The 20,522-nt window shown below is 44.6% G+C and overlaps 1 protein-coding gene across 1 annotated transcript in view; it reads left to right on the top strand.

Annotated features, from left to right (window-relative positions):
• The window catches only part of LOC130124325 (receptor-type tyrosine-protein phosphatase mu-like), a 154,652-nt gene that overhangs the window by 109,495 nt on the left and 24,635 nt on the right, over positions 1-20,522 (top strand). The window contains exons 23-25 of the mRNA XM_056293784.1: positions 10,503-10,590; positions 13,097-13,173; positions 17,510-17,546. Of these exons, the coding sequence (XP_056149759.1) occupies positions 10,503-10,590; positions 13,097-13,173; positions 17,510-17,546 (202 nt within the window). The remainder of the gene's footprint in view (positions 1-10,502; positions 10,591-13,096; positions 13,174-17,509; positions 17,547-20,522) is intronic.

The raw sequence follows: 20,522 nt of genomic DNA, 5'->3' as shown, positions 1-20,522 counted from the left end.
CAACAGTTGTCAACAAAAGGTTTTTTTTCCCAACTGCTGACATTGCAGGGCCCTGAGATATTCATGCTGTATCTTTGAGAATGTGACTGTGAATATTTTTTTTTTCAATTCATGGCCATTTTGTCCCAACACACGCAGATGCACAGTACTCCACCACCCAATACTTATGGCGCTTTATAAAGCTTGTCAAAAGCATACTCACACGCCTGTCCAAATCATTGTCTTCAGTATAATTAGCTAGCTCTGAAAAACAAGGATAGAATAGTTATCATATAACATTTGAAGTAAAAATGATGAGAAAACTTGTTTTTCCCCTCCTAAGCTAGAAGACTGTAAAATGTTTTGGCACATTTCACAATCTCTTTAATTCAGCATTGCTTTACTGTGCAACGAGTGGATGTGACCAGAGATTGGAGGACAGTAACTTCAATACAACGTGTTACACATCCCCGATTATGAACTCAATCGATGCATCAAACTAGCTGATAAACAAAATCCTCTTCTTGGAGACGTCACCCTGTATGCTTTGCAAGAGCTTTATAAGGCCATGGTTGATATGAGTCATGACAGAGTAAGTACTTGCATGTCCAGAGCCCTCTGCACGTGTCACGCAGCTTGAGTGGGCGGGTCGGTGTTGAATTAAGATAGGGTCAAATGTGTTGTAGCTGTGTATCACCATATCTGAATACATTCAAATATGCGAATGTGTAAAAAAGGTTTTTAATATGTAAAAAATATCTGAACAAGGTTTGCAGTTGTACATCAATGGTTTGCAGTTACAAAAAAAGGTTTACAGTTACTTATCAGATTTTCTATCTGTTTGTGGGTGAAAAAAGTTCACACTGAACTCAGCTGTATGTGTGAGCCCCAAGTTTACAGCTACAAATCAAATCTATGAGTACAAATCAAACATACAAGTAGTTTTGTCCCAGATTTGACGCTTCCTCCTGAATAGCAATGGGGATGCTGACATTAACATGTCGTTTGAATATCCAATAAGAAATATCATTTTACTATCCAATCATGGGGCCAGGTGGGCGGGCCTTCTTTGTTGTGACTCTGTGGTTGCAACCAAACTTGTTGGAAGTATTCAGCGCCATCTTACCCAGTTTTTGTGAGTAATTCTGAGAATCTGGAGCACCAGGACTGTAACTTTATCGCTATCTCACGGTAAGATGGGTTAACGACCCCAAAGTTTTCTATCTGGAGATGAAAGATATGTTCTGACATTAGCTTGTTATGGGAAGGGTACGTGAATGATAATAAGTAAACCTCTTCGTGGTTAGATGGCAAAATTGCCAGCATTCTCTGCTAATGTCACCACTGTGTTAGCTAGCGAGTTTAGCTAACATTAACAGGCCCTACATTGACTTTGCTCAAAGACATGGGAGCAAAAATTAGGTTATGTGAGTCTATCATGAGATAAGTTTTTGGGTTAGACGAACAAGCTTTCTGCTGTGTGGTAATTCTACACAGTACACAAAAATTACATAAGTTCTGTAAACTTCTGTATTTTATTTTCATTTGAAAAGGTAGAAAAAAATGTCATAAGGTTGTTTAACCTGCTATACTTTATTTGTATTTGGAAAAATAGGGGAAAAAATCGTAAGGTTCTGTAACCTGAACTTTTTTTTTTCATTTGAAAACAGAATTTTTTTGAAAAAGTTTATGTAACCTGGGGAATTTTATTTTGTTTTCATTTGGAGAAGTCGTTTAATCTGTTTAGCATTTCATAAGCAGATCTTTAAGTTGTTTGTTAAAGAACAGGCATATTTTTAATTAATACATTTATTTATTTATTGTATGTTTTTAACTCAGGTCCACACATCCCACACCAGAAAAGAGTTTCATTCACTTTTCTTGGAGTTCTCCGCCGGGCTATACTGCAGCCAGCTACTGAACCAAGGAAGAATAACAACAGCAGTGCATGCAGGCCAGGCAGAGCTTCAAGCTCACATGGAGATGTTGTTTAATACGACACTCCTAGTTGCTGAAATTAAAAATTGCATTCCATGCTTCCACACTGTTAATTATTTCAGTGATGTTTCACTCAGTACAGTGCAGATCTCCCCTTCTCCAGTGTTCAAACTTGGCAACAAACCACCCTTTTTTTTCACCTACCAGGAGAAAGGAAATACACGCCCACGCAGACAGAAAAACCAGTATTTTTCTGGCCATTATAAGATTTTGCACAGCGCCAAAATCAATTGAACAGGAAATATGGGGAAAAAAATGTTGTTAATATGCAGCGGTCAATGTAAAAAAAAAATTACCTATTAAAATTGTTTTGCCTGTCAGTCTGTGGATGTGCAGCCTCCTAGGTGCATCCTCGCATGAAAGCGACCAAGTCTGACATGAAATGACAGCGATCAGGCTATCATAATTTAAAAGCCCTTATTAAAAGACTTCAGATGTGTTTAAGTGTTGCGGTTTTCATGATCTAAAATGAATGAAGGGGAATGGCTGCTCTGCTGATTGACTTTCATCCACAAAACAATTTTCAGAGAACATAGCTCAGCCGTGGGAAAAATTGTATTGTAGCTGCTGAGATGATTTCCGACTGTGATTACTTGTGGTCTACTCTTGAAATTTGTATTTTTATAGCGGAGTTTTAAAGGTAGAATGAGTAGGATTTGTCGGTCGCGGTTTGTAAGCACAACATTCAAAGTTGGCCCCTCGAAGACATCAGAAGCGTGCGCCCCCTGACCACAGTTGGCAGAACAAATCCCAGTGTACAGGCCGACTCTGCATCACTCTTTATTCCCACCCTCTCCTTCAGTGCTCGCCAGCATATCCCGTTCGCCTCGCTATATTTGCGTCTTTTCAGCACCCTTTCCGCCATTGTCGTAGCTTCCTCTTGGATGCGTGCTTATGATCTCGATCTGGCACCTGGTCTCTATGTTTTTATAGAGTCCCGCTGCCCAACGGTTAACACCCAGAAACTTACATGGCTGTACACAGCAAAATAAGAAAATACAAGCAGAGGACAGGACCTCTGCAGATACAGACACCACTACACAAGTTTAGTGGGCCATAAGTGATGACTGAAAGGGATTATTTTTGTATAAGTCTATACATTGATTTTTTTGGAAAATGCTACTCTGCCTGATCTGACTCAATTGTACATGTGAGTCGTGCATGCACATGGTTGGCTTAGATCAGGCAATGATGGAGAGCATTGTGGTCAAGCTAGCTAGAGAGTGAATGAAGAGAGGGAGCAGCGATAATGAGAACAATCGTTTTTAGAAGGTTTTGAATCGCTGCAACCGTGAGAGGTTCTTCGTCATACACTCATAACTGTGCACAAAAACATTTAAGGCTGATAGGTCCAACACACACACGTACACACACACACACACACACACACAAAAAAAACCTACCGTTGTCTGAGGGAGATGGTGGCTGTCTCTCATCAAGGTCATCAGCAGAGGACATGGTGCCAGTGGAAGGGGCTGTAGGCAGCCGATGTTTGCTGGTTGCACCTTTTTATAATTTTTTGCAGTTGTACTCTATCTGTGGGCAAGACACCACAGGTCAAAAAGAATGTTATTATTAATATCATTATTCGCATTATTAATTTGTGGAAACAGGGATACTCAAGGTGTTAAATGTACATGTAAATAGCTTTATGAGAATAACCAAAATATGGCCAATACCGGGGGTATTGTAATATTTGTCATCTTTGTTACTTATCTGTGCATGTGACCATAGTACATTATATCCTTGACATTTGGGGAAGTTAGGCACAAATGGTTCCATGAGTGGTACTACAGAACATCGTCTCTTTCCATGCATTGTGTAGAAAACAGTTTATATTATGTGCTGGTATTCCAGCATCTGCAAGGACAGATCTTGGCCATGTGAATCTGAAGGTGATATGGAGTCAACCACATACTGAAGCGCTGTCATCTCTTCGTCAGAGAAGGGTGACTCAAATTCAGGGACCAGAACTCTACTGTCTGAAGTGTCAGGGGTCATCACTGCACCCTCCCATTCAGTGCTCGTAGTGGGCCGGTACTCACTGGTACACAGTACCAGCACTTCTACATTTTAGTCTTTAACGTACCGTGACTTTCTTGCGCACCGGCACTTCTCACAAGCTACCAATATTCTTTTCTGCCCTCTCCATATGAGGTTCTCTGGGTAATTCATAATGGTGCTAGATAAACTGCATTACCCAGGGGGCACTGGGGGCACTACGTGACGCTCACCTGTTCTCATTCTCACCTGTCTGCTTTACTGTCAGCGGCCAGTCTAAGTAATGTTACATTAACCTTGTAATGATAGTGTAAAGGACAAGTGGACATCGAGCATGGTGACGCAGAGGTGCTTCGTTTGTGACACACTGAAAGTAGAGAGAGTAGAAAGTATTAGATTTTGCTGGGAATACAAGGAATTAAGGGCACCTCGGCCTGATGACTTCACTGCAACACACACTAAAGCCAGTGTACATCATCAAATATGTTTTACTCTAGTAAGTGAAATGCTTGTCCCCTTTATTAAATACATGTATGTTGTGAACATCAGCAGCATCTCCTAGTATCTTTTATTCACTGTAGAAATTCAGAATGTAATAATGGTTTGCTAATACTGGCCAATACACCCGCCAACATGTGAATAAAGGGAGGGCGCCTCCATAGCCGAATGGTTACAGCGCATACCGCATGGCCACACGGTCGCAACGTCGCCAGTTCAATTCCAGCCTGCGACCTTTGTTGCATGTCATATCCCTCTTTCTCTCTCCGTCATTTCCTGACTCTCTCTCCACTGCCACTGTCTAATTAAAATGTAAAAATAAATAAAGTCTCGTCAGATCCGACTATGGCCGGACTCGAAGCAGCAATAATTGGCAACGCCGTCTTCGGGAGGGGGGGCGGAGTCAACTTGTGTTCGTCACATGAACGTGTGTGGGAAAAAGCGGTGGTTCGGCCTGGAGTCGCCTTGTCACGGAAGTGGCGAGGCGACTCCTTCCGGACTGCCGGCCGGAGAGATGCGGTTGGCGAACGCATGCAGTACGAGGGTGGGTGTTTGAACTAAAATAGGGATCGATTGGCCACTAAATTGGGAGAAAATCAGAAATAAAATTTAAAAAGAAAAACATAAATAAAATCTAAAAGAGCTGTCCGCAGTGGTGTAGCGGTCTAAGCGTCGGCTTTGTGTCGATGCAGTTGCCCACTGGGGACCGCGGTTCGCGCCCCGGTCTCGTCAGATCCGACTATGGCCGGACTCGACTAAGCAGCGATCATTGGCAACGCTGTCTTCGGGAGGGGGGCGGAGTCGGCTTGTGTTCGTCACATGAATGCGAGGCGAAACGTCTTCACGGATATATACCAAGTCCAGTTGCACTCGATTCAGTTCCTTTGGATAGCCATGACCTGGATGAATGAGAACATTCACAGACATGTCACATGAATGCGTCTCTGTGTGTGTGTGTGTGTGTGTGTGTGTGGGTAAAAGCAGTGGTTCGGCCTGGGTTCGCCTTGTCACGGAAGTGGGGGGGGGGGCGTGTTCTTCAAGACTGCCGGCCGGAGAGATGCAGTTGGCGAACACATGCAGTACGAGGGTGGGTGATGGAATTAAAATAGGGATCGATTGGCCACTAACTTGGGAGAAAAAGGGAAAAATTAGAAATACATTTTTTTTTAAAAAATCTAAAAGAAAGAATTTGTGAATAAGCGGAGTACTGTCGCTTACCTTTTTTTCCACTTCAAGCACTGCTCCCACTCAACATCTGAGCCTGTAAGGCCCTAAAGATGAGGTCAAAAAGAGGGTTTGGTTAGTTTACAAGTTTTTGTGAAAGGCACTGTTGTAGTGAAAGGCAGACGATCATAAAAATGTCCAGGCAACAGAAAAGTTCATCTACCTCACCTCAAGCTATTCCTTACTCGAGTGGATTTATGATGTGCCATTTGCCAAAGCTGATCATGAGTGTAGCTGCGCTGTCTGCAGGGGATGATCAGTCCAGCCAGCTCCCAATGTTTCGAGGGATGCTTGGAGACATGGTAGAAAGATGTAGTGAACACAGGTGTAATGCAAGATGTCAAGGAGACTGTCTTCATCAAGCATGTGAAGTACACAATAGCTGCAAGTAACAGCTATCAAACATCACACCTAAATACCCGTTATATATCTAGCTAACGCTACACTGGTATTTAGTGTCACGCCCGGAATTCCTCCGTTATGTTGCTTTCACTGCCTTTCTGCTCTACATCGCCGGCTGTGTTACTGTCTTTGCGATTCTTCGTGTTGGCAGTAAACCATCACATTACACTGCGTAACTGAATGTTTGAACAGGCCCACATTTGTTCAGTGAACTGCTAATGTAAGCACACACTGTCCGTGTATTTCTTGCTAACGTTATGTGATGTGCACGGGGGGAATCAGGTGGACCTGTTATTGCTAATCTCTACAAAATGTGCAATTTTACCAGCTAACCATAAAGAGATTAACTGATCATTTATGTACATTTCCTGTAATTAGCTAACATTAGGAACATCTCCAGGTAGAAAACTTTGTGGTTGTTAACCCAACTTACCGTAAGATAGCGGTAAAGTTACGGTCTTGGTGATCCAGGTTCATGGAACTACCCACAAGATGGTGCTCGATACTTGTAGAAAGTTTGGTTGCAGCTGCAGACTCATAACAAAGAAGCCCCCCCCCCCCCCCCGGCTGTGTGATCTGATAGTGAAATGATATTCTATGGTCAAATGATATGTTAATGTAAGCATACCCATGGGCTATTCAGGAGGAAGCATCAAATGTGGGACAAGACTACTTGTATGTTTGTCTTGATGCATGCTCAATAATCCATGTGTAAAAAATCTCAGAAAGTTGAATCAGGACATCTGGACACACAGCGTAGTGGGAGAAACGTTTCATCACTCATCTAAGTTGCTTCATCAGTCTCAACTGACTGCAGGTATCCCCGACCTTATAAACAATACAGTTGCGTTGTTTTCGGTTGTTATGCCACTGTTTTGTTTTCAAGGGTGGGGATACTGGGTGTCCAGGTAGCGTAGTGGTCTATTCCGTTGCCTGCCAACACGGGGCTCACCGGTTCGAATCCCCGTGTTACCTCCGGCTCGGTCGGGCATCCCTACAGACACAATTGACTGTGTCTGTGGGTGGGAAGCCGGATGTGAGTATGTGTCCTGGTCGCTGCACTGGCGCCTCCTCTAGTCAGTCGTGGTGTCTGTTCGGGGAGGAGTGGGAACTAGGGGGGAATAGCGTAATCCTCCCACATGCTACGTCCCCCTGGTGAAACTCCTCACTGTCAGGTGAAACGAAGCGGCTGGCGACTCCACATGTATCGGAGGAGGCATGTGGTAGTCTGCAGCCCTCCCCGGATCGGCAGAGGGGGTGGAGCAGAGACCAGGACGGCTCAGAAGAGTGGGGTAATTGGCTGGATACATTTGGGGAGAAAAAGTGTGGGGGGGGGGGTACCTGCAGTGATGAAACGTTTCCCACTAAGCGTGGTGTCCAGATGAACTGATTCCACTTGTACGTTTCATTAGTACTCACAGGTTTGGTTTGTAGCTGTGAAGTAGGGACTCACACATACAACTGAGTTCTGTGTGACCTTTTTTCACCCGCAAACAAATAGATGTGTAACTGCAAACATGTGATGTGTAAATGCAAACCTTGCTCAGATATTTTTTACACATTAAAAACTTGTTACATCTTCACACATTTGAATGTATTCATACAAAATGTTTTCACACATTCAGATACGGTGCTACACAGCTACATATTTTTTACACATTCAAAACTTTTTTTTTACAGCTTCACACCTTTGAATGTATTCATACAAAATGATTTCACACATTGGGATGTGGCGATACACAGCTGCAAGACATTTGACCCTATCTGGATTCCATAAGCCGGGACCTGGTTTTTACTCAAAGGAAACAAGTGCCACAGTTTTGGTTGAATCCGAGGTGTTTATCATTGTGTTTGATTGTTATCCCTCTTACTTTTGTGAGGAGAGATGTGTTGCATTCTGCCCTTTAACCAGTTTTAGCAGCTCGTCGGAAACCACGAATGAATTCTAGTCAATTTGAATGAGTCTCCTTTTCGCACATTATGAATGATTGATTATTTCAGAACAAAAAAACGTTTTATTCCTCCTCCGGGTTGCCACCCCCCCCCTTTGCTGTGGTGTGTATGTTTGGGTGTGCTGTTGTTCACTTAATGTAGGTCTTCCCATAATGTGTGTGAGTGCAACGAAAGTAGGAAAAGCTCCTCGGAGAAGACATGAGAAAATTAAGCTGCGGCTGGAGTATTGTGAATAGCGTGCATTAAAAAGTATACTATGAATCATACTTGAGCGTAGGAAAGATGAATGGGGGGCATCTGGGTAGCATAGCGGTCTGTTCCATTGCCTACGAACACGGGGATCGCCAGTTCGAATCCCCGTGTTACCTCTGGCTTAGTCAGGCATCCCTACAGACACAACTTACTAAGTCTGCGGCTGGGAAGCCGGATGTGGGTATGTGTTCTGGTCGCTGCACTAGCGCCTCCTCTGGTCGGTCAGGGCACCTGTTCTGGGGGGAATAGCGTGACCCTCCCATGCACTACGTCCCCCTGGTGAAACTCCTCACTGTCAGGTGAAAAGAAGCAGCTGGCGACTCCACATGTATTGGAGGAGGCATGTAGTAGTCTGCAGCCCTCCCCGGATTGGCAGAGGGGGTGGAGCAGCGACCGGGACGGCTCAGAGAGCAGGGTGATTGGCCAGGTACAATTGAGGAGAAAGGAGGAGGAGGAGGAGGAGGAGGAGGGGGGGGGGGGACGATGAATGGGAAACAACAGATCAGAATCATGTATTTTGGCCATGTAGGTTTGCGCTACATGGAATCTGACTCCGGTTTCGTGGCTCTCTCAGTGTACTTAACATGGATGTGTTTTTTGATCCACTACATTTCGTATAATTCTACCTCATCATCAGTTTCACTCTGAAAAGAAGAGCGGAAACAAACAGATGCCTACTCAAAGATAACGTTGGTGTGAAAGTAGATCATGTTGTGGGTTAGTGTTGAAGTTATGTCACCTCCAGATTTATACTGCTAGATACCATCAGTATGCTCATGGGGCAGGTTCTTACTTGAAAGGCTAATTATTATCTTTTATTTACATTAACAATTTCTCAAAACTAAAATAATTATGGTTCCAACTGCTTTTATTGTTCTTTGGCGGGAGACCCTTTATGAGATGCTCGCATTAGCTGCTTTGTCTTCAACATATTTTGTTATTCTGCGTTCAACGTCCAGACAGCGTTTGAGGAATGGGACTATGGTGTCTCAGACAGGCAGGGTCACTCAGTTTAACAAAGAGCTATTATGAAGTTGCTAGGTGATGCCTTTTCACTTGGAAGATGATTTGTCTTCAAATGCTCGATAGCGGACCTGTATCCTTCACAGTGACAGTGAGAATGACATTGGCTGGTGCATTTTCTCAAGACATACTGCTGAAGGAGGCCCATATAATCATCTTTGAGACACATTACCGTCTTCCATGAAGTCGGGGGTGGGGGGGGTGGCGGCACATATTTTTAGCATATTAAATCGGTTTTTGGGTGAAATCACTAATCCTTAGTACTCGATACACAGAAGTATGTCCTTGCGTGGTGTCTGAAAGGCCTCCGTTGGTGAGACAAACAGCCTGCTGGCTGGGATAGTGGCTAGATGAATGAGGGCATCGAGCTCTGCAGCACTGATGCTTGATTGAAGCCCCGGTATCCTGTTTACAATTTCAGTCTGGCTTACCACACAAAAATGAACCCTGTCTCAACTGTGTTCAACAGCCATTTGTGTTCTTTTATCTATATTTGAAGATTATCACGTTTCCAAATGTGAAAACATATATATATATAATAATATATATATACCACCAAACCCAACCCTCAGAACTTCAGCAGGCTGGCAGTGGAGATGAATTTTCATAATTTGGCTTAATTGTGCCTGGTGTGCCATCAGAACGGGAGATCTCCCCAGTGAGAGACGATAAATATTTCATGAGGGTAATCTGAGTGGAGAGGTTTTGATCTGCAGACGATGAGCTGGCTTTATTTTTTCCCTTAGCCCCACTACAAGCTGAGTGAGTCCTTCAGATGAGGCAGACAGACAAGCCATTGTGGTGGCTCCGCCTGGCAAAGCGGAGCTGGGGGAGTGGTTTTAGTGTGGCGCCGGCGAAGAGAGGGTCGGGGGGGGGGGGTGATGTTTGAACACCACGCATGCTGCCTGTGCCCTAATGGCGCTTGCTGTTTGACACAGCTCTCAGGGACCCCGCTTTGCCCCCACCGTTTCAAATCTAATAATGATTTGGATATCTCTCCTTCTCTCTCTATTTGTCCCCACCTCTGTTGTCGATGTTCCCCTTTTTTATGTGGAGCTGAAAGAGAAGACTGTTCTTTAGCCTGGTTATCATTTAATGCCTTCACACACGACACTACCACATTTCATCTTCCCCTTTCTCTGTTCTCCTCTTCTCCTACTTCTCTTTTTCAGAGCTTTTTTGAAGGACAGTCTGCGCCGTGGGACTCGGCCAAGAAGGATGAGAATCGTATGAAGAACCGATATGGGAATATTATTGCATGTGTGTACCAAGTACCTCCACTGCACCGCTCATGAATCTCTGTGTGTCGTTCCCATTCTGCTGGCTGATTTATTGGCCGGGCTTTGACGCTATGGATCGCTATAAGCTGCTCAAACAGAGTTTTATCATCAGCCAAGAGAGAGTGACTTTGACCTTTCCGTGCCATTTTTATCTTCATCTTAATGCAGTGTCTCTTTGGCTGTGAGAAATAATGCAGTGCAGCATGTGGCACCAAACCACTCGTACCACCTCCCTATTTGTTTTTGTTTCTTTTCAGTTTTTTTTTCCCCTTAAATTTTGAATTGGATTTCGCTGTTAGTTTAGAGCATCTGTACAAGCTCAAGCTGAGAAGCCTCACAAATGGCCTGTCAGTTTTTGCGGACTGGGAACCTCGGTGCATCATCCCCCCCCCCCCCCCCTTCCAAACATCAGTTATCGCTATCACCGCAAAACTTCATGACTCCGGTACATTGGAAATTCTGTTTTTATTGTTTAAACGAAGAGCTTGCCAAAGGTTTGGACTCTTGGTTGATTGAGTTTCACAACCTGAAGGTTGATAACTATCGCAGGGGCTGTGCGATATGACCAAAATCTCATGTCACGATATAGGTTAGTTATATAACGATACATATCACGATATATGTTATTTATATCATGATAACGATACATATCACGATATAGGTTATATCATGATAACGATACATATCACGATATAGGTTGTTTATATCACAATAATGATACATATCATGATATAGGTTATATCATAATAACAATGCATATCACGATATATGTTATTTATATCACGATAATGATACTAACGATATGCATCACGATATATGTTATTTGTATCGCGATAATTATACTAACGATACGTATCACGATCTGTTATATCACAATAATGATACATATCATGATATAGGCTATGTCATGATAACGATACATATTACGATATAGGTTATTTATATCACGATAATGATACATATCATGATATGGGCTATGTCATGATAACGATACATATCACGATATAGGTTATTTATATCGCGATAATGATACATATCATGATATGGGCTGTATCATGATAACGGTACATATCACGATATAGGTTATTTATATCATGATAATGATACATATCATGATATGGGCTATGTCATGATAACGATACATATCACGATATAGGTTATTTATATCGCGATAATGATACATATCATGATATGGGCTGTATCATGATAACGATACATATCACGATATAGGTTATTTATATCACGATAACGGCACATATCACGATATAGGTTATTTATATCGTGATAATGATACTAACATGCATATCACGATATAGGTTATTTATATCACGATAACGATACATATCACGATATAGGTTATTTATATAACGATACATATCATGATATCGCCCATTTTCTGTATATTCAATGAATAGTTTATATAAAATGATCACATGGAAAGGCGTATTTCTTATTACATTTTGAATTATATACTTGACAAATGAAAGGTACATACTCATATTTGATTATTTTTCTCTTTTATGTTTAGAACCCTTGCACAAATTTTCAATTAAGCATGTAACAAAATATAAAATATTACTGTCGTGTTTGTTTTGAGCACTCGACTGTGCTGTTGCGGCTCTCATCTGTAGACCCTCACCGTACTGTTTGACATGGTTCTTGCATCGGTGGTAAAAGAGGCTCGAGGTGTTTGAGTCTGCTGTGGGGACCAGCGTGTGGCATATTGTGCAAAGTACGGTTTTCTGGTCCGTGTCAGACTTTTCATAAAACCACGTCCATACGGTAGAAGTAGCCCCTCTTTTAGGTACAAGCTCCTCATTTTGCCCCGGCTGGTCGGAGGCTTTCTGTTCAGAATTACCCCGTCCTGCACTACGTTCACTGTCGTCCATGTTTGTTTGTGTTGCCTTCATGCAAATTTCCTGCCTGCGTCCGTGCTGTTGCTGTCGTCACACGATATATATCGCCATATCGCACAGCCCTAACTATCGCTGTTCTTCCTGTTACAATCTCAAAACTATCTGGTCTGGATACAGTCTGTAAATATGGCTGCTTTTCAAAATTCCAGATGAGTGAAGTTGTTGAAGAAACAAGGTTTTTTTAACTGACCGCTCAACTTTTTTTTTCTTTTTTTTTTCACATAAGCCTAGTTTTATATGTAGTTAAAGACAGTAGTCTTTCATCAAACACATTCCCATTTTAACTCCTGGCCTGCTGTAGTATATTACCACAAAGCCATGTCCCCATTCCACTACTCCACCACCCCTCTCTTCTCTCCCTCTCTCCTGTTTCTGTCTCGCTTTGTCTCTCTCTCACTCTCTCTCTCTCTGTCCTTTACCTGTCTGCCTCCCTGTTTATGCTGTCTCTATCTACCTGTCCTTTCTCTCTTTCTCTTTCTCTCTGTCCCTTTCCCTCCCTCCCCCTGTCCCCGTGCCCTCGTTAATATGATTAATTCAGCGCCGGTTTCTTCCGCTCTCCCTCTCTTCCAGATGATCACTCCCGTGTCAGGCTGCAGGCCCTGGAGGGGGAACAGAGCTCCGATTACATTAATGCAAATTACGTTGATGTAAGTATACACACCAGCCAGCACCACCAACGCAAAGGTCACCACGTGCCCCCTGGGGAGGGAGAGGGTAGCTGGTGCTTCCATCGCAGGGGGGCCTGAAGGGGCATGACGGCTCCGCTCTGTAGTCCATCTTATATTCACACACACACACACACACACGGGCACCAACAGTTGCACGCATGCATCATACGTATGTGTGATTGCACAGAGCCTCATACAGATAGATACACACAGCGCGCACTTTTCCATGTAAGGCCACACTGGCACGTGTATGCGTGTGCACAAGCACAGTCACAGGCATGCAGTGCAAGCACATGCTAGCACTCACAAATAAACAAAACCTTATAAAGGCATTTGCAGCATGCACACTACTACACACAGCCACACACACACACATATATATATATACACACATACACACACATGCCTTCATTTTGGACTTTAGAGGGTTGCTGCGTTGCTCTATTCATTGGATATGTTAAGAGAGATGAAGATCAGAGGCTGACAGCACTGAGCATAGTGGAGAGGAAGACCAGCACACAGGGGAAAATGGGATTTTAGTTTTTGGACTTCGCTTTGAACAACTGGATGAACACCGAGTTTGAGAGCAAAAAAAAAAAACATGAACTGACAGAACAGAAAGAGGAGAGAAAACGCGCATGGATGATTAATCAGCAAAGTTATTGTGAGAATAAAACTCCAGGCAGGAGATAAGGTACACGGAGAGAATCTTTAAACTTACATAACACAAATAGCAGCTGAACAAATAAAGAGCAGCAGGCAAAAAGAAAAAAATCAAGTCCATCACAGCTAATGCCATTATAAATTCTCTGATGCTTGTGTTGTTTGGTTGGTTTTAACTGCTTATAGTTGTTCAACCTTCAGTTATCCAGAGAAAGTTTGCCGAGCTTTGCATGCTCCATAGCAGAACAGTCCTGTTTCCCATTCGTGCAGTTGCCCACTCTGTTACATGCTAGCTAACCCGTTCCACTGACAGCTCAGTGGGTTAAGCTACCTGCAGCGATATCTACCTACAGCATGACCATAGGAGAGCACTTAGCGGTTCATATAGACAACGGGGCAACTTGACTGTAACTATACAGCTTTTAATTTCATTTGAGCGGTGGCATGAGACTTGGCCCCTGTTAAAAACAGATCTGAATCACTTACCTCACACAATACAGGGTGTCCTGATCTGACCTGATTTGCCGGTAATATCAGTATAGGTAGCAGGATGTGACCAATCACTGTAGCTTCATTGGCCTCTTTCAGCCTGATGCTTTCACTCTGAGTGTAATGGACTGGTGATGTACCTGACGCCCTAAGTGGTTTTCTACCCAGGAGAACTCGCGCCAACCCCAACCCCAGATCCCCCACCAGCTTCCCATCCCTCTAATGTGGTAATTTGTAATCTCTTGTTACGCCTTCAAATGTAAATTCATAATGCAAGGTGTGCCTCGGCAAATGCAAGGGCTTAAATTATTTACCTCTTTCACTTTTCAGTTTATGGCCTATTATGCAGTGCGAGGGAGTGCTGCAGAAAACTATCTCACAATGGAGGGAGTGCCATTATAAGATAAAAATATACGCATATTAAAGAGGGCCATGATTGAAAAGTGCTTCCAGCTCTCCTGCCGGCTTCATTGGAAAAGTCTTTAGCTGAAATGCGGGCAGATGGGTAATGATGTCTGCACTCTTTGAAAAGCTTTTTAACCCATCCAAAAGCTTGTCCTGCCTAATAAACGTTTATGTATGGAGCATTCCCCATAATGTTTGTTATTGTGCACCATTATTCTACCGATTATTTCCAGCCACATGTGAATGAGAGGAGCCCAGTAATGTATGTTTTGTACCTCCGTGGCTGATTAGGTATCCTTTTGGGTGGTTAGAAGGCCAGGAGATGTGGTGTAGTATCTTTGTGCCATCTGCAAAGTTGGGTTTTGTGTGTGACTGTGTGCATGCATTGGGTGTGGGTTGCTGGGCTTTTGTACTGCATACTGAGTAGAGTTGTAAAGGAAAAAGGTAGGTGAACCATCAGCATCGGCTGATGATCATGCGAACTAAAAAAAATAACCCCCAATCTTAACTTTCTCTACACCTATGTCTCATGGTGGAATATGTATCAGGAGTCAGGAACACTTTATTTGTCATTTTATTTCATGTACTTGCTTACATGAAATATCGTTTACCCCAGCCCACAGCAATGCAACACAAAGACATAAACATCCAAAAACTATAAGAGCACATATCCAAACTAACACATACATCCAAACGAAACACACAAAAAAATCACTGTCCAGAGAACAAACACCAGCCGATGACTTTCGAAACTGCCGGTTTGCGTGGGCTAGCAGTTAGCTTAGCCTGCCCTGCTTCCGTGTCCTGTCGGACCGCCCATAGTGTTAACCTCTTCGGGTGCAGCTCCAGGCAGGACCGTGGTCCCCGGGCCCACAGGACGCAGCAGGCCAAGCTCTCCCAGCCGATCCAGCGCCAGCTCTTCCAGCCATCAAACGAAGACACAAACTTAGACACAGACGTGGACAAAGACACTGCATGGATGGCAGTGGGTGAGGCCGACGCAAACAGGAATTCGCGCCACCACCTTCCCACACCGGAAGCGATGATCATATCATGTTCACCGCTATCTTATTTACACGCATTCGTTTTTACCTGAAAAAGCATTTACAACTACATCCATGTAAAGATATTTATGTGAGTTTGATCCTTATTCCACTCATGTATATTGTAAATTCTGTATTTATGCCAGCCCAAAAAACTGAGTAACCTCTATTCCACTAATATAATTGAGCACAAACTAAGCGTAGTTGGTTTTACCCTCCCCTGCATCCCTGAGTCAGTCAGGTACCCCAGATTTTCAAAAGTGGGCTATCTAACGATATGCAGCTCGAATGAATACGAATCTGTGCCCACAGGCAAAAACATGTTGTGCTGCATATTTTAGCGATTCTGCACTCCACTGTTATTAGAGGGAATTAATGTAACTTATCACTGCATGAAACAATCCAAGAAGCGGCAGAAGACACCAAGCTCAACACAGCGCACACTGACTCTGCTGCGCCGCGGTGACGCTCACATCTCTGATCCGTTAACTACCCTCACGTTTGCTTTGCCCCGTTTATCTTCTAATGTTTGTCGTGAAGACGCCATCTCCCACCTAATTTGACGTGCCTATGAAGAGGTAGCGGACTCGTTTGTAGTGAGCAACTCCTCGCTGACAGTCACTGTCAGCCCCCTCCCACCCCAACCACTGCACTCCACTCCCCCTCGCCTCCCCTCTCTAATCCGCCGGTGTATTGGGCCTCCACTTTGCTTGACAGCGCATACATGAAAGCACAAACAAATCTCCTCCTCGGTCCAAAGATAAAGAAGTCATTAAAAATGGAGGAGAGTTGAATAGCTGAAAGAGCCCGTTGGATGAGAGACAGAGAGGGAGGGGGGGGGATATCCTCTGTCTTTCTCCCTCTATTGGGCAGGCGTTAATCACAGTCCAAGTTAAATTGAATACGAGTGTGATAAGGGGGGGGGTGCAGCAAATAAGGGAGAAAACAATCAAGGGGGAGACAGGACTGGCGAAGAGCCTTTAAGTCCTAATGTTTTGTTTCCTGCCTCATATCTCCGGAGAGAAGACAAGGAATTGGACAAATAAAACTTGAGGGGATTAGAGTAATCCGTGAGACTAGCGGCCTATTGTAGAGATCAGTGCAGCTAGTTGTATCTTGGGGATTATCAACACTTTGGCTGCTTGCTCCAGAGGTGTGCTGCATATGGAGTGTGTATGTGTGTGTGTGCGCGTGTGTGTGTGTGTGTTTGCACTGTGTCAGCAGCTCTTTTAGAAGTTGTAGTAAATACCCGAATAGATGAAAAGGAACACCAGATGCATGTTTTGTGTCTCTGTGATAACTGTTAGATGGATGCAAATAGATCTTTCCAAACAGTTGTACTCTGGGTGGAGCAGCGGGGCAGTAGTGTTGCACCACTATGTGCAGACAAAACGTGACCACAGATGTGACTGAATACATGTCTTCTCATGGCTGGGAGAAACTCGATACGGCACAGCTGAGAAATTCGGTGTTTTTGAGAGTGGGGCTATATACACTCACATAAACTGCACATGTGCTATAGTATGTCAGTACGGAAACTAGCATTTACATTTATAGGTCAATCTTCCCCAACAAAAAAACGGGCCGATGTCTAAATCTCCGTTGCGGTCTTTCCAGGAGGCACGCAGCCTCGCCCAGCCGGAGTAACACTTTTATCTGCAGGAGTACAGTTAAACGAGTCTAACCTCCTCCTCTCCCGCTCTGCTTGTTTTCAGGGCTACCACAGGCCAAATCACTACATCGCCACTCAAGGTAAGAATAAAACTTTTTGTTGTTAAGTCGTGAGACGCGCTTGGCTGGAATGTGTGGGCGGGGAGATTTTAAGGCTATCTGACTATTTGTTTGGAAATGGGGTGCGTGTGCAGGTGTGCACAAACAGCTCTCTGCACTACCCCAGTGTTGTTTACATACCGCTTCGCGAGCTGCTCTTTGATGCTCGGTCAAGTGTGTGTTCACGGTATCTGGTATCGCTCGTCACAAACACACATATACACACACACGCACACACACACACACACACACACCCCTGTGCATGCACCGCAGCAGTCTCTCTTTCTTGCTCTATCCATCCTTCTCTCTCCCTCTTTCTCTCTCTCGCTATCTGTCTCTGTCTGTCTCTCTCGCTCTGTCTGTCTGTCTCTGTCTGTCTGTCTGTCTGTCTGTCTGTCTGTCTCGCTCACTCTGTCTTGCTCTCTCTTGCTCTGTCTGTCTCTCTCACTCTATCTGTCTCTCTCTCTCGCTCTGTCTGTCTCTGTCTTATTCTCACTCTGTCTGTCTGTCTCTCTTGCTCTGTCTGTCTGTCTGTCTCACTCTCTCACTCTGTCTGTCTGTCTCTCTTGCTCTGTCTGTCTGTCTGTCTCACTCTCTGTCTGTCTGTCTGTCTGTCTCTCGCTCTGTCTCTCGCTCTGTCTGTCTCTCTCTCTCGCTCTGTCTATCTCTCGCTCTGTCTCTCTCTCTCGCTGGCTCCTCTTCTCCTTCTAGCCGTGGTGTGGGAGCGATTAATCAGTCAGTCGGGGAGAGAGCTGAATAAATAAATGGATTAGCAGACATGTACAGGCACATTTTGTCACTGTGTTAATCTGGCCGGCAGATTCGCAGGGCGTGGAGCACTTACCCTGACCCCAGAGGTTAAGTCTGATTGATGGTTAATTGTTATGAATTTTGCGTCGCGAACCCTACTCCCACACAGCCAGGCCGCTCGCTTGGGGATTTCGTGTTAGTGGGAGAGGGAAAAAAAGCAATGAAAAAAAAAAAAAGAAGCAGAGGAGGAGGTTTGTGCGAAGAGGCCTTAATAGATTCACAATCTGCTTTAGCGGAGCTGGGAGTTGCATAATTACCTGTTTATTAGAGCATTGCCTCTCTTCCTCGGTGTCTCAATTAAAACAACCCTCTGTTTGCTTTGACTTCAGTAACAGATAGCATACCAATTGAGTGGCAGCTAAGTCTGCCTGTCCGCTCGCCTGTCTGTCTGCCTGCCTGCCTTTAAAGCTGGTCTATATTCTGTCTCATGCCGGACGCTGAGCAGCACACTCCAACGAAACTGTCTTTCCTCTCCTACGGATCTTCAGTTCATCAAAACAAACAGCCTTAGCACGGCGTCACCTCCGAACGAGAGGGGTTTTAACGTGGTTATTACGACTTCTTCTATAATCACCCCGAGTCATTAAGAGCCTCCCTTGTTTCGTTTAAAAATATCCATATGGAGATGAGCCGTCGCAGAACTACTTAACCAACAGAGCCCCTCTTCGAGATGAAAAAGCTCAAGAAGTCGGAACGCGCCTCCATCCAAGCTAATTAGCCTCTGTTTTCCCTGTGAGCGTACGTAATATGTCCCGGTTTCTCCGCCGACTGTACCGGGGAGATGACAAGGACTTTTGAGTGGGTAGAGGCATCCAGGAAGACGAGTTGGAGGGAAGATGTGTGAAACATCTGTATTCTCCCGGAGAGCAGGCCCCCTTTATAATTCATCATCATCCTCGGCAGACTGACAGGAAGGAAGGCTCAGCCTGCTGACACTGAAGCACAGAGCAGCCAGAGATGATAGGAGAGCCAGACACAGACCTGTCTCTCTCAATCAGACAAACTGCATACTGTAGCACCTGAAAAGTGCACCTGGGCATTGGCGCAGTTGCTAAAAAAGAAGAAAAAAAAGGCTTCCCCCCCTTCTCCCAGTAAAGTTTCTTAGCGAGTGACACTTCCACCAGGGCCCGCTGGGACCGGCAGCAGCTCGGAAAATGATGAGACCAACGGTAGTGCGAGATAAGCTAAAATACCTTTGTCATAAATTCGGGGGAGTTGGGTGTCGCGGCGGGGGGGGGGGTGCTAAATATGGCAGGCAACATGTGGGATAACATTGTCCCCATTCTCTGCCACTATAAACTACAACGACGCTCATTAGTTGCAGGTTTATTGACGAGTCCCTTTGCTCCGTCAAGGTGACGGCTGCAGGTAGAACAGCTGTCACTCCATAAAAGCCTCATCACTGCAGCACTGCTTCTCATTATGTAGGTCATTCTCGCATGCGAGGGCTCTTTGCCATGGCAGCACAGTCTGCTCTTATTGTTTCACCAGCGCCGATTGTAGCTAACTTACTAAGCCGACTGACACGACCGGTTTACTGCCCGGCCCCGGCTCACTCCTCCCTCTACGGGTGGTTAGAGTACAGAACAGACGTCGGCTTCTGGCTGTCGGAGGATGTGAATTACACTGAGGTGGGCGTCGGAACGCCTCTGATAATTTCTTCTGTATTCCTGGATGTGGAAAATGTTCATGACACAGGAAAGGGCTCAATTTTATCAAGCTGTCCTCGAGACCCTCTCCGTCTCTCCCTCTGTCTGCCTGTCTGTCTCTCTTTTTAGCCCCACACATGCGTACAAACACACACACACATGCGCCACCACTGCAAAATGATACCAGCAGCACTCCAGGTTTATAATTCACAGGTAACATCTTTGAGCTCACCGGGGGGAGATAGAGGGGGGGGGGGAGCAAATCAATGATGAGTGAGTGTACATAATGCCATAGTCTGCTGCATGTATTATTAATGGCCCAAGGAAGAGTGGAATGTAGCCTGTGTGTGGCTGTGTGCTGTGTGTGTGTGCACGTGTGTGTGCACGTGTGTCCGTGTCGGCATGTGTGCATGTCGATTAGGCGTTGCTGGCTAGGGGATTTCTACAGCTGTCACACTCTTTACTTCTGAGTAGGAACAGGCCAAGTCCCAAAACACAG

The sequence above is a fragment of the Lampris incognitus genome, chromosome 14 (assembly GCF_029633865.1).
Source record: "Lampris incognitus isolate fLamInc1 chromosome 14, fLamInc1.hap2, whole genome shotgun sequence".
NCBI classification, from domain to species: domain Eukaryota; kingdom Metazoa; phylum Chordata; class Actinopteri; order Lampriformes; family Lampridae; genus Lampris; species Lampris incognitus.
This window is presented reverse-complemented; position numbering and strand designations above follow the sequence as displayed.